Source organism: Accipiter gentilis, chromosome 33 (assembly GCF_929443795.1).
Source record: "Accipiter gentilis chromosome 33, bAccGen1.1, whole genome shotgun sequence".
NCBI lineage: Eukaryota > Metazoa > Chordata > Aves > Accipitriformes > Accipitridae > Astur > Astur gentilis.
This window is the reverse complement of record NC_064912.1, coordinates 17,650,212-17,674,213: the sequence shown is the minus strand read 5'-3', so window position 1 is coordinate 17,674,213 and position 24,002 is coordinate 17,650,212. Positions and strand designations below refer to the sequence as shown.

General features: G+C 66.4%; 1 protein-coding gene across 1 annotated transcript; it reads right to left on the bottom strand.

Moving 5' to 3' along the window:
- Nucleotides 1–618: 618 nt before the first annotated feature.
- Nucleotides 619–24,002, bottom strand: MYO15A (myosin XVA). Its single transcript, XM_049790998.1, has 65 exons — nucleotides 23,304–24,002; nucleotides 20,814–23,141; nucleotides 19,756–19,838; nucleotides 19,534–19,597; nucleotides 19,317–19,426; nucleotides 19,012–19,086; nucleotides 18,684–18,774; nucleotides 18,555–18,560; nucleotides 18,111–18,214; nucleotides 17,472–17,535; nucleotides 17,267–17,380; nucleotides 16,901–17,062; nucleotides 16,687–16,800; nucleotides 16,522–16,580; nucleotides 16,123–16,246; nucleotides 15,939–16,034; nucleotides 15,717–15,848; nucleotides 15,144–15,269; nucleotides 14,925–15,002; nucleotides 14,396–14,550; nucleotides 14,214–14,259; nucleotides 13,960–14,084; nucleotides 13,592–13,709; nucleotides 13,325–13,500; nucleotides 13,170–13,254; nucleotides 12,827–12,880; nucleotides 12,559–12,640; nucleotides 12,339–12,469; nucleotides 11,479–11,574; nucleotides 11,154–11,389; nucleotides 10,719–10,897; nucleotides 10,523–10,595; nucleotides 10,141–10,333; nucleotides 9,899–10,013; nucleotides 9,687–9,775; nucleotides 9,465–9,591; nucleotides 9,251–9,312; nucleotides 9,057–9,120; nucleotides 8,803–8,941; nucleotides 8,538–8,628; nucleotides 8,357–8,453; nucleotides 7,987–8,108; nucleotides 7,784–7,843; nucleotides 7,468–7,543; nucleotides 6,948–7,063; nucleotides 6,744–6,862; nucleotides 6,519–6,660; nucleotides 6,132–6,243; nucleotides 5,904–5,978; nucleotides 5,284–5,489; nucleotides 5,079–5,212; nucleotides 4,940–4,994; nucleotides 4,712–4,784; nucleotides 4,408–4,481; nucleotides 4,223–4,305; nucleotides 3,887–4,017; nucleotides 3,650–3,744; nucleotides 3,148–3,225; nucleotides 2,784–2,880; nucleotides 2,538–2,698; nucleotides 2,289–2,422; nucleotides 2,053–2,186; nucleotides 1,266–1,399; nucleotides 901–1,041; nucleotides 619–749 (listed from the first exon to the last, which is right to left on the bottom strand). Exons 1-65 carry the CDS (start codon nucleotides 23,985–23,987, stop codon nucleotides 648–650), a joined length of 9,801 nt encoding a protein of 3,266 aa, XP_049646955.1. The 5' UTR covers nucleotides 23,988–24,002; the 3' UTR covers nucleotides 619–647.

The window sequence follows — 24,002 nt, the reverse complement described above, 5'->3', positions numbered from 1 at the left end:
GGTGGGTGGGCGGGCGCGAGGTGCTCGAGTCGGCGACTGATTGGGCGGCTCGGTGTTGGGGGGGGGGGGGGGGGGAGGACGGGACCTTAGCGGAAAGGGGTTGGGGTGACCGTTGAGGTGCCTGCGGGAGCGCGGCGGCGGGGAACGACCGCCCCCTGGCGGCTGGGAGGAGCGGGACAACAAGGCCGGGGCCGGGGACCGTTTTGGGGGGGGGGGGGGGGGATGACCCGGGGAAGTCGCGTTCCCGGTACCCCCAAACCACACCCCCCCCCGGGGCTGCCGAAGGGGAGACGGTGGGGGACGGGAAAGCGAGGCACAGGGCTGGGGGAAGGTGATGCATGGGGACACGGGGAAACTGAGGCACGGGGGTGGGGGGAAACTGAGGCACTGAACACCCCCCCACCACCACCACCACCACCACCGCGGCAGCGAGCGCAGCACAAAACCATCGACTCCGAATCGGGCTCACGGGCCTATATAAAACCCAAAAAAACCCAAGAGTGAGGTGTGAACACCACAGAAGGGATGGGGACAGGGGGTACGGCAGCCAGGCCGGGGGACACCCCAGGATCCATCGATGTGTCCTCTGCGTGTGTCTGTCCGTCCCCCCCCCCCCCCACCACCCGTGATGGGGGTCCACGGTGGGCTCAGAGCAGGGTGATCTCGCTGGGCGGCAGCGTCAACCTCTTCTCCCGGGCACCCAGCAGCTTCTCCATGTGCGCGGCCACCACGCGGCACAGCTCCAGGCCCTGCCGAGGCGGGGGACGACGACACGCTGGTGGGGTGGCCGTGGTCACCGCCGTGGGACCCCCAGTAGTAGGGTTGTCCCCCCCCCCACCCACCACCACCCACCACCACCCACCAGCCTGGACCATCCCAGTCCCCCCAGTGTCCCCCCACCTGCTCCAGCTGCAGCTGGGTGATGCCCTGGGCCAGGAGGTCGCCCAGCGTGATCTCCACGTAGGGATAACTGGATCCGGCCGTCGGCCGCTGCGTCCGCGTCGACTGGATCTCCTTCAACGAGAACTTGGCCACCGGTTCCTGGAAGGAAGGGGTGGATGGACGGACGGACAAGGTGGGTGGCCCGCATGCCCCAGGAACCCCACCAAGGGGACCGAGGACCGGAGCGGGACGGAGGGTGCCAGTGATGTCCTGCTGGGGCCAAATTGGGGGACCCTGCCCACTGCAGAGAGGGACCGTCACATCTCACGGTGCTGCCTGGCTCTGTCCAGGACCCCGTGCCCCCCAAACAGCCCCCCACCTACGTGGGTCTCCTTGCTGAGGAAGTTGAGGCCGTTCTGGTTGACGGCCAGGATGCAGGGCGAGACGATGGCGTTGTTGCTGCAGCTCTGGATGTAGAAGAAGGACGAGCCGAACATGGGGTAGGCGCTCAGCAGCCCTGCGGGGTGGAGAACTGGGTCTCAGCGCCCGCTCCCACCCCCTCCTGCCCATGCCCCGGGGTGGCTCGCACCCACAGGGGGCTCTGCCAAGGGTCCCAGCCAGCCCCACGCCTGACAGGAGCTGGGTCAGCTCCCAGAGCCTTGCACTGCTTCAGGCTCTGGACCAGGAACAGGATTGGACCCAGGAGCAGCCTACAGGACCCATTGCAGCCTGCTGGGAAAGCGGGTGGCCAAGTGTGGGACCTGGGAGCAGCCCCCCATGTGCAGCACCCTGCTGGCTCCACAGCACCCCAGGCTCCACGCAGGGCCAAGGTCTGCCTGTCCCAGGCTCCACGCAGAGGAGCCACCCAGCAGCATCGCATTCCAAGCAGCATCTCATCTTCGTTAGCATCGCATCCCCAGCAGCATTGCATCCCCAGCAGCATCATATTCCCAGCAGCATTGCATCCTCATTAGCATTGTGTCCTTGTTAGGAGGACACAGTCAGCATCACATCCCCAGCAGCATCGCATTCCCGGCAGCTTTGCACCCCCAGCAGCTTTGCATCCCCAGCAGCTTTGCATCCTCATTAGCATTGCAGCCTTGTTAGCACTGTGTCCTCATTAGCTTTGCATCCCTGGCAGCATTGCATCCCCGTCCCGTGCCTGCTCACCCAGGAACTGTGCCCTGGCCTGGTGGGCGCTGAGCGCCTGGGCTTGCTGCATGTGCTGGGTCACCATGTGGAGCCAGGATTGGGCCTTCAGCAGGCGGAAAAGCTGCGGGGGGATGTAGTCCTGCACCTCCCGCCTGCGGGGAGCCAGAGGTCAGGGCCAGCACTGGCCAGCGGGACCCACACCCCATGCAATGTGTCCGTGTGTGTCCCCCCGGACCCCTCGCCCCCGGCCGTACGTGGTGGGGAGGTGATGGCGGTCCTTGGCTCGGTGCTGGAGGGCGGCCAGCTTGGCCACGTGTGGGAAGTGCTGCTCTCCCGGCCTCGCGGGCGGCAGGACGGTGAACAGCCCCTTGAGGTAGTCGGGGAGCACCTGTGGGGGGGACAGAATGCAGGGACACGGCTTGCGGATGGGGCACGCTGCCTGGGGCGGGGGACGGGGAACGACAGGGAGGTGATCCCAGGGGATTCTGGAGGGGCGGCCCGACCTGGTTGTAGTGGACGGTGACGTAGAGCTCATTGTCGAATTTGAGGGGCTGGCTCCAGACCACGCGGCGGCACCAGAAAGTGTAGCTGGCATCCCGGCGCTCCGTCTCGGCGGCCACATCCAGGACATATTCCCGGCGGGTCAGTGGCCGCACGCTCTGCCCTGTGCCACCGTGGGAGCCTGAGCACGGCCGCCACGCGTGGCACCCGCCGGCGGCACGGCCGTGCCATCCCCGCCAGCCCCTCACCTCTGTCGGTCACCACGAAGAGGATGTACTCGTCAAAAGCCTCTGGGTGCTGCAGCCCCATCTCACAGCACAGCTCCTCGATCACATCCAGGGCCACCTAGGCATGGGGACAGGCGGCTGGGATGCTGCCACGTCCCCCCACCACGCTCGGGGTCACCAGTGGGTCCTCCATTGGGGCTCATCCCATGCGGCTCCCAGGGAAGGGATCTCCCTTTCCCGGAGAACAAAGTCCCCTAGCTTGGGAACAACCAAGGGGTGCAACTCTCCCCCCTCCCCAGCATCTGCACCCACAGGGTGGCCACAATAGGGGGGTCACCGCAAGCCTGGGGTGCGCTGAGCAAGCCTCTTGCCCCCTTTGACTCACCGAGCACGTCTTAATCTTGAGGTGCTTCTCGATGCCGCCGGGCAGGAGGAAGAGCTGGCGCTTGGCGCTGCGTCCAGCCTGCGTGGGGAGGACACGTCGGGGTGCGGGGGGGGGGGGCCCTTTGCACAGCAAGACCCCAAAGGAGACCCCGAATCCCCAAGCTATCCCATGGGGACCATCCCGTGGGGATCATCCTGTATCTTGCCCATCCTGCCCGGATAAGCCATCGTGCCCCCCAACCCCATGTGCACAGAGCTGCATTCCCCACTGGGGACCCCTGAAAGCTCACAGCACCCCCAAAGCAGTGCCTGTGGAGAGCAGACCCCCCAAAAAAAGACCGTGCTCCCCGTGCCAGCAAGGGGCCAGCAGCTCAGCTCCAGGGCAGTGTCTGGGGGGGATCCCAAGCCCACGGGGGGATCCAGAACCTGCGGGGGGGGGGAATCTCAAGCTGGCATCAGCCCTGCCCCACACCCCACAGGCACCCATGAGCACCCAGCCTCACCACCATGGCCCTGAGCTCCATGCTGCTGGGGAAGAGGCTGCGACCGCCGAACTGCAGGGTTTTCCGCAGGTTTTGCTCGCAGGCTTTGGCGATGCCTGCCGGGGACGGGGAACGGGGTGAAGGATGGGGCTGAGCCATAATGTCGGCTTTGCTAAAGCACCTCTGGAGCCCTGTGACACCCCCTGGGTGTCCTTCCCCGCCGTGCACCCAGCACCCTGGGGTGTGCACAGCTCTTACCTTGGAAAGGCAGCTCCGGGTGCCTGCTAGCATCCTGCAGGAATGCCAGGAGGAAGGGCCTGAGCACCTCAGAGCACTTGTAGTAGGCGGCGAGGATGTAGAGCAGCCTCCAGCCCTTCTGGCAGCTGTCCCTGCCAGGAAAAGCCAGGGCTGAGCCGCTGGGAAGGGCAAGGGTAGCTGCAGCGGCTGCAATGGGCACCCGCCGCCCCGGCGAGGATGGGGTCCCCGGGTGTCCCACCACTTTGGGACAGCTCAGCCCCGCTGGGGACACAAGTGTCCTCCGTGCCAGCCTCTGCTGTCCCAGCCAGGGTGGACGGTACTGGTGCAGGGACTCACGGCTTGGAGCTGGTGTTGTTGGTGACCTGCTTGATGATCTGGCAGTATACCTCGTCCCGCAGGACCTCGTGCTCTGCGCACAGCTGGAGGACAGGTATGGCTCGCTCTGTGGCTGGGGATGTCCCCAGCTGCCACCCTCCTTCCCAGGCCACCCCCAGGACTCACCGCTCCGGCGGGGGATTTACCTTGAGGATGGTGCAGACGGCATCCAGCTCCGTCTGCCCCCGCAGAGGGTGGTCACCCATGAACTTCATCACGGCTGGGGATGACAAAGCCACATGGTGACACAGCTCACCCCACCCCTTCCCTGGGGACACGCTTCCCTGGGTGTCAGCAACATCCCAGGTATGCGGAGCAGTGGGACGAGAAGAGCCGAAGCCCCCCACGGCCACCCAACCTGCCCACCCTATTCCTGCCCCCCCTCCTCCAAGGATGGGGCTGGGGATAGTAGTGGGGCAGGGGGACGGGGTGTTTTGCCCCACCGCCTACCTTGGAAAGCCTCGGCAGCCAGTTTGCTGATGCCACCATCCACAAATTCAATGAGCGACTCCTGGATAGGGGTCTGGAGGGGAAGAGGGTCAGCTCCCAGGAGCAGCCAGAGGGATGGGATGGGGGCTGGGGTGGCATTCGGAGAGCTCTGGAGCATTCCAGGACCTCAGGGGAACCCACAGGTGACGACAGGGCAGGGGCACCCCGAGGCACCTCGCTTCCCCATACCTTGGTGAACGTCAGCATCTCCAGCACATTCTTGGCCTTCGTCCCGCAGGAATCCCTGGGAGAGGGACAAGGGAACGGGTGGGCACGGGTGTCCCCGCCACGGGGTGTCCTTATCCCTATCCCACCGCCGGATACTCACGTGGTCCCGTGCCGTGCGGCACGGAAATACCGCCGGGCAAAGGCCAAAATGGGACAGGTCCCGGCACCGGCCGTGAGTTGCTCGCTGCCGTCTCCTTCTGGACCCTCCGCAAAGGCAGTGCTGGCAGGGGACGCCTGCGGAACGGGGCGGTGGGCGACGGGCACGGCCAGCACCGTGCTGGCAATAGCCCTGGGCCAGCACCCACCTCAGTTTTCCGGTCCAGCTCCTGGGCCACGGCGGTGGAAGCCACGGCTACGGCCACAGCCGCTGAAGCCGCCACCTTGCCTTGCTTGTCTCTGGGCTCCTCTTTCTTCTCCGCCGGCAAATGGACGAAGTCGGGGGCCGCGACAGGCTGGACATACTCGGCAGGGAAGAGCCCCGACCTGCCGTGGATGGCCCCGAACTTCCACCCTGTGCCAGGCAGACGGTGGGGATGGCCCTGGGCTGGCAGCCCTGGGGGTCACCTCCCAAAAAGCCTCTGCCCGTTCCCTCCTTCGCCCTGTACCCCAAGCCCTTTCCAGGGGGTCTGGCTTTGGGTTTTGGCTGGAAATAGCTGTGGTTTGGCATTGCTTAAGGTAAAGGCACAGACCAAAAGCCACAAAACCCATCATATGCAGGGACATGGGGCAGCACCCAGTGCCACCCAGGGTGGGAATTGCAGGGGAGCATCCCCCTGCGTCAGGTCAGTGCCAAAAAGATCCCAAACCATCCCACTGAGGTGTGACAGAGGCCTGATCCTGCCCCGTGCCCCAGCCCCAGGAGGGGACACAGCCCAGGGCAGTGTATGCACACCAGGGACGCACCGGGGGACAGTATGGCACCCACCAAAATCCTGGGTGCCCGTCTTCAGCTCCTCCAGGTACATCACCTTCTTGCGGACCACGCAGCCGTAGTAGTGGTCTGCGGGGACATCACGGGGACATGGGGTGTCACAGGATGCAAGGCCAGGGCACGGCCACCTCTGGGGCTGGTGAAGCCATCAGTCCTGCTGCCACCGTGCCCCTCATCAAGGGCTTTTTGGCATGGAGGGCTGGGGCGGGGGGGGCCGCTCACCTCTCTCAGGGCACTCCAGCAGCTGCAGGTGGATGATGTCCCCTTTGTGGAAGCTGAGCTGGTCTCCGTCCTCTGGGCTGTAGTTCCTCACGGCCACCACGTACTGGGAGTCCTGGGCACAAAGGGATCTGGCACAGCCCGTGCACGCAGGTATACACGTGCACACCCACATCCCACCCAGCACAAGGACTTCAAGCACCCACAGCCACAGGACCACCCCAAGGTGCCCACTCCCACAACTCCCCATCACCCCGGGCACCGTCCCATTCACAGGGTGCCCTCCGCTGCCCACCCTGATCCCCCAAACGCTGGCATACGGGCAGGATCTGACCCCCAGGACATGCCCTCAGCCACCCCCCTGACCCAGGGGCACCCCTGCCCTCCCACCTTCCTGAGCTCCGTGATGAAGTGGTCCACCATGGCCTTGACCTGGGGGGCTTTGGGGGAGAAAAGGATGAGCTTCTCGCTGCACAGGTTGAACTCCAGCATGTTTCTGGACGGGGTGGTCACGAACAGCACGTCGGCGTAGCTGGGGTAGGGCGAGAGGAGGCTGAAACGCCTGTCACCCACAGCACCCATCCCACCCCGACCACCCGGGGTCCTTGCCCCTACCTATACGCCCGCAGCACCCTCAGCTGCTCCCCGGGGACGTTGGTGCCTTTCACCAGCCGCAGCAGCTTGATGCCGGCGTGGGACACGGCCAGGATCTGCACGCCCGTCCCCACGCTGCCCTGAGGACCGGGATGCTGCCTCAGCCGGGGGCACGGCACTGCGGTGCCCCCCCAACGCCGACCTGTCCCACGGCCGGACCCTCACCGTGGCGGGGAAGAGGCGTGAGAAATACACCTCGCAACTGTCCCGGGCCGCAGCAATGATCTCCCTCTTGACGCTTTCAGTGGCCACAGGGCTGAAGGAGTCCAGCTTGTTTGCCGCTGCGGGGAGAAATAACCCCTGGTGAGTGTCCCCCCCTCCCCAAGGAGGATGTGGACGCAGGGTTCACAGTGAGAGCAGGGATGCTCATCCCCTTCCCAACCCTGGCAGGACCATGATGGAGAGACAGGTGTCCCCCCCCCAGGCACCCCCTAATGCAGCAAGCCTGGCTGAGACCCGACACAACTCGTGACTTTCTGGAGTACTAAAGCACAGGGGGCTCATTGCATTTGGAGGCAAAACTACCCCGGCTATAAGCAGATCCGCTTGTGGCTTGGATATGCCCAGGAGATGAGGATGGGGTACCAGAGTGGCTGGGTGTAAGACCCCAAGGTTTGGGTCCCCCGGAGGTGAGCCCCCCCCCAGCTGGGGAGCAGCAGGATGTGGGGGTGCAAGCGCGGGTTACCAAAGAGGGATTTCAAGTGGAGCCGCTCCTCCTGGCTGATCCGGATGCAAGTGTCGGAAAGCGCGTCGTTGAAGATCTGGGGAAGAGGATGAGGAGCAGCGGAGCCGTGCGGGGGGGGGAGCGGTGTGACCCCCAGCCCCTCTGCCCTTCCCACCCCCAGACCCCCGACAAGGAAAAACCCCTGCTCTTCCACGGCAGCTCAGCAGGGGAAGACGGGACTGCCGTGGTGGGATGAGTAAACCATCACCCCAGCGTGGGGATACCCCAACTCCCAGGGGACCCCCGGGGGGGCTTCGGGGCCAGCTCGGTGCCTCACCTGCCTGAAGACGAGGTCGAGCAGCAGTGGGTTGTTGATGCTGTCCTTGGGGTAGAAAACCTGCCAGGAGGGAGACCAGCCCGGCTCGCCGGCATCACCAGCATCACCCACCCTGCAGGGCCTCGGCGAAAAGCCCCCTTTATCCCCGTAGCACTTTGACACCAGTCTGTCCCCATGTTGTCCCCCCCCCCCCCCCACCGCACCTCCTTGCGGATGTATATCTTCCAGGGCACGTTGTGGTAGGTGTAGAAGTCCTCGCTGCAGCTCCGGTGCAGCTGGGTCTGGACCTGCTGCCCCTCGGACGGGAGCTCCCGTGAGACAGAGACTGTGAAGGGATGGAAAGCCCTGCACATCCCTGGGGGGGGGGACCCACAGACAGACCCTCTCCACCTGGGGAAACTGAGGCACGGGGACCAGCGAGGGTTTTGCCAGACACAGTGCTGATCCTATGAGGATGCTGCAGAGTGGGACCCATGCCTGGCCACATCAGGCATCACCCGGTGTCACCGGGGAGGATGAGGTGCCCCGCTCTGCCCTGACCCCCCCCAGTGCCACGGATCTGCCCTGCGATACCTGGGGGCCGAGTGGCCGCCGGACGCCCCATCGGCGTTTGCAGCTGGTACTTGCCGCTGGTGACCGGCTTCACCGCAGCCACCGTCTCCTTGGGCCCCTGCGAGGCAGAGAGCAAGCTGCGGTCGGGACTGACGGCTCCCCCGACCCAGCGTGGGGGACACGGGGGCAAACGCATCCCTACCACAGCTGCCGGCACCCGGGCTGCCGAGAGCTGCTCCTTCAGGATCTGCATGGCTTCCTCGTGGGGGTCCAGCTTCTTCCCAAAGAGCTTGCTGCAAGACACAGCACCCCACATTGCCTGCACCTTGGCATCACCTGCACCCTGGCATCACCCGCACCCCCGGCATCACCCGCACCCCCGGCATCGCCTGCAGCCCCGGCATCAGGGCTGGCACACACAACCGCAGGCAGAAGCCTGCAGCTCGGCTGTGGGATGAGGTGGGTACCTGGGGGGCTGGGAGCCGCGCGGAGCTGGCTGGCACTGCCGGATGATATTGCGGATGTCGTGCGTGGGCCGTGGGAATTGCTCTGAATTGAGCCGGGAATGCCGTACCACCTCGCCCGGCCACCGCCGACCCACGGGTGCTGCGAGGCCAAGCACGTGGCTCGGGGGGGGGGGTCCAGGCATCGCCTTCACACCTGGGGCACAGCTCGGTGCCACAATCCCCCATTGCCATCCCGCTGCGCTGAGACCCCTTACCAGCTTTCTGCACGTAGGGCCGGGGCTGGGGGGCACGGGCTGGCGTCCCCTCCGCTGCTTTGCCCTGCAAGGGACACCACGGCGTGAGAATCCGGCACCCCCCAGCTACCCCCATCCCCAGGGAAATGCCCTGCAGCAGTGGGGCAGGGTTCGACCCCTCCTGGCCCCCCCACCCCGGCTCTGCCCCCACTGACCGAGGGCCCAGGCGGCTGGTTGGCATCTGCCCGGCACTGCGGGGATGGAGCTGGCTCCACGCCTGCGATGGCAAAGGGAGAGAGCTCAGTATCCTGCAGCCCCGTACCGGAGCTGTGGGGTGCTGGATGCAGGGATGTCCCCCACACTGGGGATCAGGTGGGGAAACTGAGGCAGGGAGCTGGGTCGGGATGCAGGAGTGCTCGGGGCGCTCACCCCTCGGCTGACGTGTCTCTGCAGGCACGGGGGGTCCGCTCCGCTCGGCATCACCGCCGCCGTCCCCCCCTCCCACACCACCTCCTCCCTTCATCCTCTGTGAGATGGCGGCCGGCTTCTCCAGCTCCTGGGGGGCAGGCATCAGGGGACGGAGGCTGTGCCATCTTCACCCCCAAAATACTGAATTCCCTCTGCCTCGGGCAGGGGGACCCCCCCTCTCACCCCATTGCCGTAGGAGAGCACGGGGTCGAAGAGGCTGTCCAGGTAGCGGTCCAGACCCTTCTGGCTGCGCGGCTCCCCAAATTCCCCGTCTGCTGGGGGATGAGGAGGGATGAGCCGCCGCAGCAGGGCTTCACCGGCATGGTGGAACTTCACTGGCAGGGCCCCGCCAGCAGCGCCGGGGGGCTGGGGGGGGGGGGGGGGTGATGCCCTACCGTGGGGGTGGTACACCTCTGTGGATGGCAGCGTGGGGGCTTTCACTGCTGGGGGAGGAGGCACTTCATCCAAATCCAAGCCGTGTCCCAGCACCCTGCAGAGAGGGAGGATGCACTCATCGCGCATCCACCGGGTGCCGGGACCCCGACCCACACGTCTGCCGGCACCCATCCAGCCTGGTGCTGGTGTTTCCCCCACCAGCCCAACAGCGGGGGACCCATCCCTGCCCGGGTACCTACACCCGGCTGTCCCTGTTGTGGCTCTCAGCCCCCTCCCATGCGACGAGGAAGCAGGACTTCTGTTTGGGAAAGCCCTGGAGCAGCTCGAGGTCGGAGACGAGGTCCAGGACATAGTCATGGCCGGCCAGCTCGGCCCACTGGGCACCTGCCTTCATGGCCACGGACCAGCCACGCCAGCCCTCTGCCAGTCCCCTGCTGACAGCGGGACGCTGGGGACCGGCATGGGCTGCCAGCAGTACCCCGGCTCCGTGGGGACACCCTGCCCACAAGCTGGGCATCCTGGCTCCCAGGTCCTGGGGTCACCCAAAATGGCCCCGGGGTGATACTGTGCCCTGTGCTCACCCCACTTGGAGGGGGGGGGGGTGTTGCTGGTTTGGCAGGTACCTGTATTTCAGGACATCCCCCGCCAGGTCTTCACCCGTGCTCCAGGAGTGGATGGGGCAGGAGAACTGGTCACCTGGGGAGTGAGCGGCGGTGAGCGGGTCCCACCAGTCCCCTCCTGCCCGCGATGGTGGCACGGTGGTCGAACTGGGACCAACCCTCACCGCCGCCGGGCCCCCAGCCCTGTGCCACCCCGCACCGTTGAAGCAGTGGAGGTCGAGAGCCATGCTGGCTTGCTGCCGGTTCGCCGTCCACTCCAGCAGCGAGGGTGGGTAGGCGCGGGCGGCCGCGGCGCCCAGCCGCGACCGCGCCATGGCGTGCATCAGCTTGCGCTGGCACACCGGCTTGTAGCCGGCAAAGGCGTAGTCAGAGACAAACCTGTGGGGAAGAGAGGATGCTGCGGAAGGGACCTGGGCAGCATCTCCAAGCACGTGTGCCAGGCTGGTCCCGGGGACCATGGAGGGACCTCAGAGCATCCCCAGCAGGACCTGGGTAGCATCCCTGGGCACATGTGCCAGGCTGGTCCGGAGAGCCCCCGGAGGGACCCGGCAGCGTCCCCAGGCACAAGTGCCAGGCTATCCCCGAGGGTCCCAGCCATCCCCGGTCCCCAGCCCTGTCCCCAGCCCCGGCTCACTTGAGCAGGTACTTGTCGAAGGCGGCGGAGGGGGGGAAAGCGCTGAGGCAGGCGGCCAGCAGCAGCCAGCCCCGCTCCTCGTTGTTGACGTTGGTGTTACGCCAGACCTGGTTGGCGGCTTGCGCCAGGAGCTCGTCCCGCAGCCCTGGCGCCGACAGCCCCTTCTGCACGATGTAGTTGCCGAAGAGGGTCTCCTGTGGGCCGCCCAGCCCCGGGTCCCCCATGAACCGCAGGATCTGCCATGGGGACAGCGAGGTCCTCCCTCCGGCCCCAGGCAGGAGCACGCAGGGGACCGCGGTGCCGGATCCCGTGCCGTCCCACCTACCAGCTGGAAGAGGCTGAGCGCCTCGTGGCACAGCTCCTCATCCAGCCGGGTGAGGGGGGCTGCCAGCGGGGCCGTCAGCATCCCGAACGCCGGTTCCTGCGGTGACACCCGCACCCGTGGCTACTCGGGCCCCGGGGACAGCCTCAGGCCACGAGGGGCCAGCCCCACGGCGCTGAGCGTGGCGTTGGTGCTGGATGGGGACTATGGGGCCGCAAAAGGGCTGGGGTGCAGGATGGGGCCGGCAGCCTCCCGGCAGCGGGGCAGGGATGGGCTCAGGCTGTGCTGGCAGCACCGGAGATGCCAGCACCTCGGTGAGGCTGAGAGCAGGATCCGGCCCCGGCGCTGTCGTTCAGGATGCCGGGGACTGGGAAACACACGGCAAAAATAGGGGACAAAGAGGAGGAGGAAGGGGGCAAAGCAACCAGGGATGGGGCTGGGGTCCCGGGAGTGAAGCGACCTGGTCTCCCGCCCCAGCGTTTCCGGATCTGCCCCGCGTCGGGCGTCCAGGAGGGCTCGGCGGGTCTCTCTCCGATAACATCAGCGGGGTCCCCCTGGCCTCTGGAGACGACAGGAACCCACGGGGAGGGAGGGAGATGGTGGCCAGCTCCCTGCAGCACCACAGCCGCCCCGGATCCGTCCCCTCTCGCAGCCCGTGGCGTCCCCGGAGCCAAAGCCACGGCATCCCTGGGGCCGAAGCCGGGCCAGAGCCCGGTGGGATGGTGCGGGGAGCCACCGGGCAGACCCGCTGCGGGGACCCTGAACCTAACCGCTCAGCCACGACCAGGGCGCCGAGAACTCCCCGAAAGCCGGCTGCCCATCGGGGCAGGCTCCCCGCCGCCGGGCCGCGGCGCCCACCTTACCTGGAAATGGCCCCGCACGTACTTGGCCATGGGGTAGTCATTGATGTCGAGCGGGAGGGTGAGCTGAGAGTCGGGCTGCAGTGCCGGCGGTGGCACCAGGACCACACAGCCGGCGTTCACCTCCCGGGCGGCTACGGCACAGCGGGCAGCTATGGCATAGCCACGGGGATAGGGACAAGGGGCTGGGAGCGGGGCTAGCAATGGTGCAAGACCCGCTCACCTGCGGCAGCCTCCAGCAGCCCCATCAGCTCGGCCGGGATCTCCAGGTGGGTGACGTCCACCACCTCCCTCCTCGTCAGCTCCTGCCGGCGTAGCACAGCGATGCACCCGCTTGCCACGCTGCTCCCTGCCCCAGCACCCACGGGTGCCTCAGCTGGCAGCGTAGGGACGGGCAAGCACGTGGCAGGGACGAGAGCACAGCAGCACGGGTTGCACGTGCATCACACCTGCGTGCTCCCCCCCGGTGCCGCATGCCTGCACCCCGTTACCTGCTTCATCCTCTCCTTCTCCTCTGCCGCCCGCCGGCGGGCGTCCTCCTTCCTCTGGAAGCAGAGCAGCTGTGCTGAGCCCCCAGCTGGGGGGGGAAGGAGACCCGGAGGCAGCAGGACCCCCCTCCCTGGGGTGCCATTGCCCCCCCGGCATCACCAGACTTTCATCCCAAAGAGGCGCTGCCCATGCCCCATGGGACATGGAGGAGGTGGTGGGGATGGGGTCTGGGGGGGGTTAGGGTCTGGGGGTGCCGCCGTGTCCTCTCCAGACCCACCACCGAGCATGCAGCAGGGTGGGAGTGGGTGCCCAGGACCCCCCGGGATGTGCCAGCCCCTGCCTCACCTTGAGGTACCGCCGGCGGTTCACATAGATGTGCACCAGCGACCTGAACTTGATGAGCGTGTGCCGCATGCGCCGGTACCGCTGCCTGCGGGAAGGCACCCGTCACCCTCTGCCACTCACCAGTGCCCACCCACCACCACCCCCGGGACCCCCACCTGGCCAGGTAACCCCGCGCCCGGCTCTGCAGAAGGACGATCTTTCGGCGGAGGGAGCGAAAGCGCCTCTTGATGAAGAAGGTGCGAGCATAGCGCTGGAGAGTGAGCGCAGCCAGGTGATGGGCACGGGCTCGCTTGCTCTCCAGCGCCTGGTACAGCTGCTCCTTCAGGAAGAGCTGGGAGGGGGGACAATGCCATGAGCCCCCCCACCTTGGCCGCCCTCCCCCAGGGCATCGCCAGAGCCAAGCCCCCTGCCCAGGACGGTACCTTGCTGACGCCAACGTAGTACATGCTGGGGCTGACGGGGCAGAGGTTCCTCAGCATCTCCACGCAGTTGGTCCCATTGGGAATGACGTTGGACCACATGTCGACGAGGCAGCGGTACCTGGGTGAGCCCGTGACACCGTCACCATCACCGTGCAGAACCTCACCGGGATGCCGGCATGGACCCTCCCTGCAGTGATGAGCACCGTGCCCGGGAAAGCAGCTTCTCCTGGTGCTGTGCACCAAAGTGGGGGGCTCCCAGCTCCTGCTGGGGGGGAATCCCGGGCCAAACGCTGCCCCCCAAAACACCCACGAGCTCTGTAGTCTGCCCTCGCCAGGACGGTGGTACCCAACCCGCAGCCCCCAGGCACCTGTCGATGAAGACAAGGAAGGGGATGCGGATGGGGAAGCCCTCCTTGCGGATGCGGATGGTCTCCAGGATCCCCGAGTACCGCAGCTGACTGCTGACCACGTCGGCCTCGAAGAGCCCCGGCTCCTGGGGAGGAGATGGGGAGAAGCCTCGGCGGCCGCACGGGCAGACCCCTGCCCACCACACTCTCCGTGCCGGCGAGGGCAGGCAGCACTGGCATCGCCATGGGCAGGAAAGCCCCAGGCCAGCTCTCACCTTTTTGTTGTTGGGTTTGAGACAGCGCACAAAGAAGGGGTTGCACCTGCGATGGAGAGAACCCGTCGGTCACAGGGGACAGGGGACAAAGCCAGCCTGGCCACCTCGGGCTCAGATCTGGCTGTCACCCTGCTCCTGCCAGCCTGGTGCATGGTCTGGCTGCCCACCCTGCCCACCCTGACCTCTCCATCTTTTCCACCAGGTCCAGGAGCGACTGCTGGAACCGGGCAGCCACGGTGGGAGCCTTGTACCGCCGCGTCCTGGTGCTGCTCCTCTTAACCAGGCTCCTCTGCCGTGCCATCACCTGGGCATGGCCGAAGAAGAGGTTGGCCACCACCTTGGGAAGATGGGAAAGGTTAGGGAGGAGGAAGGTGGCCGGGATGGTGCAGCTCTCCTGGCTCCTCTTCCCAGCCTGGCTGCTGCCTTTTTGCATCCCCTATTTGCAGTGGGATTCCCTGGATGGGGATGGGGAAGTGCAAGAGCAGCCCGTGTGCCCATTTGTGCCAATGCTTCAGGGATCAAAGCCCAGAGGACCCTGTGGGAAGAGGGCACAGGGTGGAACTGGAGGCATCCTCTGCTCCTGGTCCCCCTGGGCTTCACCACCCACGGGGGCACACGCTTGGGGACATGAAAAGTGGTGTGTATGGAAGTGGGCTATCCATACCCGGTGTCCCCCCAGCACCACAGAGCCAGGGCTGGGCAGAGCCCTACCTTGGTCCTGCTACTGATGAACAGGTCCAGCACATCCTGACGGACCTGGTCGTAGTTTTTATCCAAAAACTTGTGAACCTGGCAAAGAGCAAAACCTCACGGTGAGGAGCCTGGTGGCACGGTGGTGGAAGGCAAGGAGCTCCAGGTGCAGGATCAACCCCGTAAACCTCCTATTTAACCCTCCTTAAAACCTCAGCTGGGCATCCCGCTGCTGCAGACCTGGTAGGTCACCTTCCCCGCATAGTGCTTGATGGTGAACTCGGGCAGTGGCATCTTCGGCTTGGTGTACAGCGGGTTTGTCCCATGGTGGTAGTGACACTTCTGGAGGAACGTGTGGTCAGTGGCCTGGGGATGGACGCAGGGGTGAGACATGGCTCGAGTGCTTCGGCAGCCCCGGGAATGCAGGCACCGGGACAGGGATGCCTGGACAATTGGCCAGACCCTGCTCTCAGCTCTGCCACCGAGCAGCTGCACAGTCACGGGCATCTGCTGCTCCTGTGCCTCAGTTTCCCCATTGGCAGAGAGGGTGCAACCACCCTTCTCTCTTATATAGGGCAGCTTGGTGGGAATTTTCAGTAATTCCTACAAAAGCGAGTCCTCTGGGGGAAGTTGCTCCAGTGACACTGGCCTAGGACCTCCCAGGGTTTGTCCAGCCCGAAGAAACCTGGAGGGTCTCCCAAGTTGTCCCGGACAGCCCAGAAGCAGAGCAGCCCTGGGCCACAGCGTCACCCCAGGCACGGTGACCACCCGGTGCTGCCATCCTCGTCGCCTCGGCACTGGGCAGCCCCTCACCTGGGGGAAGCAGCTCTGGTCATCGAGAATGCGGAGGATGCCGTAGGGTTTCTGGGAGATGAGGTCAATGCAGGGCTGGTTGTCGCTGAAGGGGATCTCCTTCCACTCGATCTGCTCCCGGAGGTACTCCTCCTGTGGGGTCAGCACTTGGTCAGCCCCACGTCCCCAGCCCCACGGCAATGCTCGGCATGGGACAGAGCCTGGCATTGCTCGCCAGCCCACCTGCTCCTCCTGGAAGACGATCTTGTTGAAGAAGAACTGCAGGTACTCATTGGCATAGTTGATGCATAGTTGCTCAAAGCTATTGAAGTTAAGGTCCTGCAAGAAGAAGGGGCCAAAGAGCCTGAGACTTCGCAGCCCCGGGGCTGGCGGATGGAGGGACGGAGCCAGGATGGATCCCGCTCACCTCGAAGCCATAGATGTCCAGGATGGCGATGGAGAGGGCCTCCTGCCGTGGGTACACCAGCTTGTTGATGCGGTCCGTTAGCCAGCCAAAGAGCAGGGAGTAGAGGGTCTTGGCAATGGCATCCCTGGGAAGTGGCGAGACGAGCAGAGTGCTGGAGCTCTGGCATGGTACGGCACAGCACCGTGTACACCCCCACCACTGCGACCAGCACCCATCACAGCCCCACATTGTGCATGGGACACCCCGTAGGGCTGGAGTTTTAATCACCAGAGAGCCAAATCCACACTAGGGGACCTGACTGTCCCCTTTCCCAGACTGGCATCTCATCTCCCACCCCATCCCCGGGGGCCAGACACCCCCCAGAGCCCCCACGCATCACAGTCCCCCCCTTCCCTCTACCTGGCATCCACAGCGCTTTCGACAGTCAGAGGGGTAAAAATCTTCTCCCGCAGCGTTTCCTGGATGGAGCGCACAAAACCAACAGCGTGATGGAGTTTTAGCAACACCAGCCGTGGTCTCCAGGGACCCTCCTCCCTGCCTGTGCCCCCCGCCCCATCCACTTACCGTCACCTTGAAGGTGATGGCTTTCTGCAGGCCCTCGGGGGAGACCTGCAGCAGCTCAGCCACTGTCCGGATCTCCGTGGCGCTCACCACCGTGGCGACCTCCTGGCAGTCGGTCTGTGGGACACGGTGAGGTGGTGGGATGCGGTGACACCCCCCCCCCCCCCCCCATCAAATCCCGAATCCAGCCCAAGGATCTTAGCTGCCTTTGGGGTACCTCATATTTTTCAAAGTAGACGTTGCCCAGGTGGAGGACAGAGGAGAGGATGCGGAAGATGCTGTTCTGCTCCTCCACGCTGAAGCTCAGCACCTCCATGGTGTTGAGCAGCCGACGGAAATCCTCCGCGTCATCCTTGCCGGGGATTTCGCAGTTCCCACCCTGGCATGACCCCCTCGGTGCCATCAGTGGATCCCAGGGAGGCAGCACCCAGGGGTAGGAGGGAGGACACCCTGTCCTGACCACCCTCCCCATCCGCATGCTGAATCCAGGAGGATTCAGGAAACCACCGGCACCCTGAGCTTGGCCAGCTCCCCAAAAAGCAGGCAGCATTGGGGGGGAGGGGGGGGGCAGGGGGCATGCTACCTGGTTCAAGTAGTAGTAGGTCTCGGCGCCCTGCAAGCAGTACCGCTGCCGCTGCTGGGCGGGCAGCCCTGCCAGCATCTCGTAGAAGATGTGATAGTTGCGCTCGCTCTTGGCCTGGGGAGCAGAGGACCGAGCTGGAGCGTGGGTGGCATGGGGGGCAGCATTGGGGGGGGATGACAAAGCCCGGAACCCCCTTGTGACCCACCTGGAAGACGACACGGGACTTCTCCAGCAGGTACTGCGAGGTTATGGCACCGCAGATCAAGCCGCTGCAGGGGCGAGAGCGGGCACCCGGCTGGCAACCTCAGTGTGGGCAGGGGTTGCGCCCCCACCACCACCATGGTGCCCGCCTCTGCCCCGATGCTGCCCCCAGCACATGGGGGGTCGGTGCCTGGTCCCCAGATGTCGCCCCCAGTGGGATCTGCGGGCAGGGAGAGGTACCCACGCCCAGGTCCCGAGTGAGGGCTGGAGCTGCTGCACCCCAGGGTGATATCGGGCACCCCATCCCCGTTGGGATCAGTGGGGATGAGCGAGGGTGGGACCGGCCGTGGGGACAGGGACGGGGACCGGCAGTGGTCAGGGTGCCAGCCCAGGGCACAGCATCCCTGTCCCTACCCCAGAGGCAGCAAACGCTGCCTGTTTTCAGGTGATATTGCCTTTCCCCCACCAAGGTTTGTGCCCAAAAGCATCCCCATGCGCATCCCAGCCCAGAGCCGAGGGGCAGGGATAGCCTGGCAGCGGGGCTGGGGGGTGGGTTGGGGACCCCCAGGGCAGGGACACACACACACACACACACAGGGGGGTGGGGGCCGGCCGCACGCGGGCATTGCTCAGTGTTACTTACTCCTCCAGAAAGATTTCCACAAATTTCCCAAACCTGCTGGAATTGTCGTTCCTCACGGTTTTGGCGTTGCCGAAGGATTCCAGCAAGGGGGTCGCCTCCAGGATCTACAGCGGCGATGGGGAGAGCCAGGAGGGTCAGCCTGGGCACCCCGCTACACCACAGGGTGTCCCCACGGCAGGGGGACCCCTCTTGCCACCCTCCCTTCCACCTCCTGCCCCGTGCAGACACCCATGGGTGCCAAAATTCAAGGTGTGCATCGCGGTCGGGTTGCATGAGGATGCGGGAGAGCGCAAGGACCCCATGCACATGCATGCCCTGAGCTCCTGCTGTCCATCCCCAATGTCCCCCCACAGCTGGGGTGATGTGGCAGAGATGCCACCACGATGCTCTGTCCCCTTGAACCGTCCCAGCCCACCTATGTGTCGTGTGTCCCCCCCCAGGTACCTCTATCTGCCGTGGTCCAGGTGGAAGCGTGAGGACAAGGAGAGAGCAGCGGAGCTGTGAGCAGGGGGTGGAGGAGAGCACAGGGTGGTGGGACAAGGGGACAGGGATGTCCCCAGGGCAGCACCCTACCTGCGGGGCAGTGCTGCGTTTCTGGCTAACGGCTGCCAGGTAGCGCAGGATCAACTTGGTGGCTTCGGTCTTCCCCGAGCCGCTCTCCCCACTGAAACGCAGAGCAGGGGGGGGACACGGCCGGGGCCGTCATCAGCCAAGCAAGGGGCCACAGGGGTGTTCCCACCCAAAACCCATCCCAGCACCCCATCCCCAGAAGCACCCATCGGCCCCAGGGCCGGGCCAGGCTGGCGGCAGCATCCTGCAACCAGCAATTAGGGCAGCGCTGATTAGGGGCCATCCCGGGGTGGGGGGGGGGGGACCATGCGTGGGGACGGCCGTGTCCCACCTGATGACGATACACTGGTTGTGTTTGGCATCCATCACTTTGGAGTAGGCGACGTTCGCGATGGCAAAGAGGTGCCTGGGGCAGGGGGGGAGCAGAGGTTGGGGGGGGGGGGGTGCGGTGCCACATCGCCCTGGCACAGGGACCCCCGCTACACCCTGAGCATCCCCACGCATGGACACAGTTGCTCCAGCACCCTGCGACCGAGGGTCCTCGGGGGCCTAGGACCCCCAGGATGCAGGGGTGGGTGATGGTGGGTAGGAATGTCCCTGTCCCCACTGGGCATTCGGGGACACCCCGATACTCACGGTGGGTTCTCGCCCAGGGCTCTGCCTTCGTACTGCAGCACCTGCTCCGTCCCGTAGATGTTGTAGAGCCGGTACGGGTTCACCGACACCAGGATGCTGCCGATGTAGGTCTGCGGGAGAGCGAGGTTTGGGGCTGCGAGCGCTCGGAGGGTGATGATCCCCCCAAAAACCCCACGGCCACGGTCTTTGGGGGGATGCTGTGCGTCCCTAAGCTTACGTAGATGAGCTGGCGCTCGAACCGCGTCCGGATGTTGCTCAGCACCGCGGCCTCCTGGAGGTCCCTGGCACGGAGCAGAGGCTGCATTAGGGGGTGGCAGGGGGACAGGAGGTGTCTGCTGTCCCCAAGCGAGTCCGCAGCATCCCCAGTCCCAGGAGGCTGGAGCGGGCCCCTTGTCGGGGATGGGATGGGGTGGGTGGTGAAGGGGATGGGGACACTCACTCCAGCTGGGTCATGTCCTCCAGCCCGTCCTCCTCCTGCGGCTCCTGGTACCGCACAATGGGCAGGCTGCACAGCGACTGCATCTGCACGGAGCAACCCAGCCCAGCTCCGTCACAGCAGGGCTGCGCCAACCTCCTCCGGCATCCCACCCGGTCACCACCACCCCCCCCAAAACCACCGTCCGTAACCCCAAACCGGGGAGCCCACAGCCAGCGATGGCAGGGACCCCAAGCAAACATCCCACGGCCCCAAAACGGGTCCCCCAGCAAGAGCATCACGTCAGGGGAGAGCAGCAGCGCTGGAAATAGGGACTTGGGGCCACCAAGGCGCCCTTGGGGACCATCCCAGGAAAGGCTGGTTGCGGAAACTCCCCGGTCCCGATCACCATGGGCAGGTGGGAACAGGTAGAGATGGCCGTACCACCCCCACTGCAACACCCCGCAGTTCACCCATACCCCCACGGGGGCTGCAAGGGGTGGGTGATGGAAGCCCACCATCAGGGTGGCACGTCCAGGGGAGACGATGGCAGGGGGTTGAGGTGGGGGCTGAGCTGTAGGGCTGGGTGCTGCTCCCCGTGGCCGTACCCCCACAGCCACACATAGAGGTGACCCGGGGCGGGTGGCACGCAGGAGCTCGCGCTGGCGGCCGGCCAGGCGGTGGGCAGGAAAGCGGACACCCGCCGGGTCAGGATGGCACCCGCGCCCGCCCCAGCCACAGATCGGGTCTCAGCATTTCCATACGCGAGAGTCAAGTGTCCCCGAGGGGGGCTGTGCATGGGGACACACACACACACACACACGCAACAGGCGATGACTGCCCCCCCCCAGCCTCCTCCCCATGTCAGGACCCCCACCCGCACCCACTGCACCCATAGCCACTAACCCCCCCCCCCCCACCCTGGATGCTGCAAATCCCCCAAGCCCTGGGTGGTTTCGTGCCCCCAGCGAGCCGTCAGCCATCTCAACACACCACCCCATCCCAGGTCCCTTCGGCTGCCGGTTCCCTCCCCGGCTCCATCCCACCGCCGGCACCCGCAGCGGGCTCCCCGCCGGCGTTACCTTGCTGCGCCAGGGCTGCTTGGTGCCCAGGTACCCGTCCGCCCAGGGGTGCCTGTCCCGCCAGCCGCCCGCCGGCGAACGCCGGCTGAGATATCTGGCGATGTCAGCTCCCCGTTGACTCGCCCACCGCCGGCCGCGTTGGGTGGGCTGCCGGGGAAGACCCTGCTCGGCCGTCCAGGCGTCGGGCATCTCCCGCACCCGCACGACGTGTTGCGTTGACCAGTGCTGCTTGTACATGCGGGACGCCCGTCGGAAGGAACCCAACCTCTGCACCTGCGGCGTCACCACCGCGTAGCGTCCTGCGCCCTCCTCCCCGGCCCCCCCATCGCCCTCGACGGTCTCTGCCGGCCCTGGGGCACGAGCGTCGTGGCAGGGGGCTACCGGTGAACCGGGGCTTCGACCGCGGTGGGGTGCCGGGAAAGCGGCACGACGCTGCGGTGAGGGGCTCCGGTTGTCGCGTGGGTTGGAGGGGAGTTTGGGGCGCCCGGCGTCGGTCCAACCCCGGCGCCCTGCCGGTGGGCTCGGCGATCTGCGGGTGCTCCCGTCGCGCCGGGATGGGGGCCGGGGAGAGGAGGGCGAGCGGGAGGAGGGACGGCGGGTGGGAGGTGGGGATGGGGGGGTTTGGGAGGGGGTCATGCTCCCCACGAGCAGCGATGCCAACGACTGACCCACGGAGCGCCCTGGGGAGGGGCTGCGGCCCCCCGCTTCAGCCGGAGACGGCCTCGCCGGGGGGGAACGGGGGGCCATCCCGGCAAGGGGTTGCCCGATGCGCTGGATGAAGGTTTTGGGGGTGCCGGGAGCGGAGCTGGGCGGGGGGGGCACCCCAGCAAGACCCCGCACGGCACCCTGCCAGGGGGGCAGCTCCTCATCCCAGGAGGGACCGGGGGGGCCAAGACGGCGGCTGCCAGGGCGGGGGGTCGGTGCCAGGAAGGGGGTCCTCTGCAGTGGCTTCACAGCCTTGGTGGGGGGCTCGGGAAGCCGGGGCCAAGCCTGGGGGAGCGGTAGCCCGGGGGGGCTGCTCCGCCGCGACGGTCGGGGGGACAAGGGTCTCCCCGACCCCACCGTGGGCACCCCCAAACGCCTCCCCACTGGTCCCGGTGAGTGGGGGGCAGCCGACGGAGGGGCAGGGGGCTCAGGGCCGAATCGCCTGAGGCTGGCCCCGAGGGAAGGGGATCGTCGTGGCCCCTCGCCCCGCACGCTGCCGGGACGCTGCCAGGCTGGCGGCGGCGATGGGGAGCGCCCAGGGTTGGCAAAGGGGTTACGGAGCGACGGCCACCGCGCAGCCCCCAGATCTCGGGAAGGGGTCTTCCCCCACGGCCCCCCCGGTGGGGAAGGGTCCCTGGCTGGAGATGCTCGCACTGGAGGGTCCCGGCCCCCCAAGCTGGTGGTCTCCATCCCTGCCAGCCTACGGCCGGAGCGTCTGTATGAAGGCTGGGGGGTGCAGGGGTCCCGAAATCCCCCCGCGCCCCGTGGCGGGCGGCTGGGGGGCTGCGAGAGGGACCGCTGGAGGAACTGCCCCAAAGGGCTCCCGCAGGCCCGCGCTGCCGAAACCCGGTGTCCTGGGGATGCTGCGGGGCCGGGGGCTGCCGGCGGTGGCTCGTACTCGTCGTAGTCGTCCTCGTCACGGGCAGCGGGCAGGTGGGGGGACGGCAAGAGGGGGACGTCCAGGCGGTCCCTGCCAAAAAGCTTGACCTGGGGCCGGGGGAAGAGCCTAAATTTCCTATTGAGGGAGAGCTTGGAGGAGAGCGTCTCCCGCATGCCCCGGAGCGAGGAGGCGCTGAGGATGGAGAAGGGGTACTCCTTGTCCTCTTCCTCCTCTTCCTCCCACTCCTCGGGCTCCTCGGCCTCGGCAATCTCCTCCAGGGCCAGGGCGTAGGGGTTGCAGGAGGACTGGGCATGCGGTGCCCACCCCCCCTCGCTGTACTGGATGCGATGCTCAGGGTATTCGCCCCCCAGGTACCTCTCGGCGAGGGGGTCCCCTAAGTCCTCGTAGGGGTCCCCGCTGTAGCCAAAGGGCCCCGATGCCTCCTCGCCGTACTCGGGGTCGCTGCCGTAAGGGTCGTAGAGGGCGAGGGGGGACCCGCTGGCGAGCGGCCCCTCATCCTCGAGCTCTGCGTAGCCGTAGGGGTGCCCCGGCGGGTCACCCTCCTCCCAAAACCCCCCATAGAAGCCATACTCTTCCTCCGTCTCATAGCCAGGGTAGTCAGCATAGGGGGTCAGCACTGCGTCCTCGAAGCCGTATCCCGCTGGGTAGACTGGAGTTTGGATGTAGCCTTCCTCCTCCTCAGCGTAGCCATGCCGGGGGCCGTAGGCTCCATCCTCCTCCTCGGTGTAGCGACACCAGGGGCCGTAAGCTTCATCCTCCTCAGCGTAGCCATGTGGGGGGCTGTAGGCTCCATCTTCCTCCTTGGTGTAGCCACGGCGGGGGCCATAGGCTCCATCCTCCTTCTTGGCGTAGCCGCGGCGGGAGCCAAAAGCTCCATCCTCCTTCTTGGCGTAGCCGCGGCGGGAGCCAAAAGCTCCATCCTCCTTCTTGGTGTAGCCACGGCGGGAGCCAAAAGCTCCATCCTCCTCCTTAGCATAGCCACGGCGGGAGCCGTAGGTTCCATCCTCCTTCTTGGCGTAGCTGCGGCGGGAGCCATAGGCTCCATCCTCCTCCTTGCCGTAGCCACGCCGGCGGCTGTAGGCTCCATCCTCCTCCTCGGCCCACCCGTAGCGTGGCACCGGCGGCTCCACGGGTGCGTGCTGCGAGCCCCGCCGGGACAGACGCCGCACCATGCTGCCGTGCTGCCCGGCGCTGCGGGCCGACAGCCCGCTGCTGCTGGGGATCCGCTTCATGTTGGCCCGGTGCCTGAGGATCTCGTCTTCCGCGGGGAACGGCAGCTTCCTGGCACCGATACGGGAGAGCCAGGCCGCGTCGGCCGCCCGGCTGCCCCCCGCCAACCGCCCACGCCGGGAGAGGACCTTCCTGGCCAGCCAGCCCGTGGCGGAGGCCGCCTTGCTCAGCACCTGCGCCCGCGGCTTGAATTTCCTTTCCGGGCGCCGGCGGAAGAGGGACGCGCCGTCCTCGGCCGCCTGCCCGCCCCGCCGCAGCAGCAGGAAGGATGGCTTCGCCGGCGGGGAGCTACTGGCCGCCTCCTTCCTCTTCTTGCCCACACGCTTGAAGCGAACCATTAGGTTGGAGGTGGA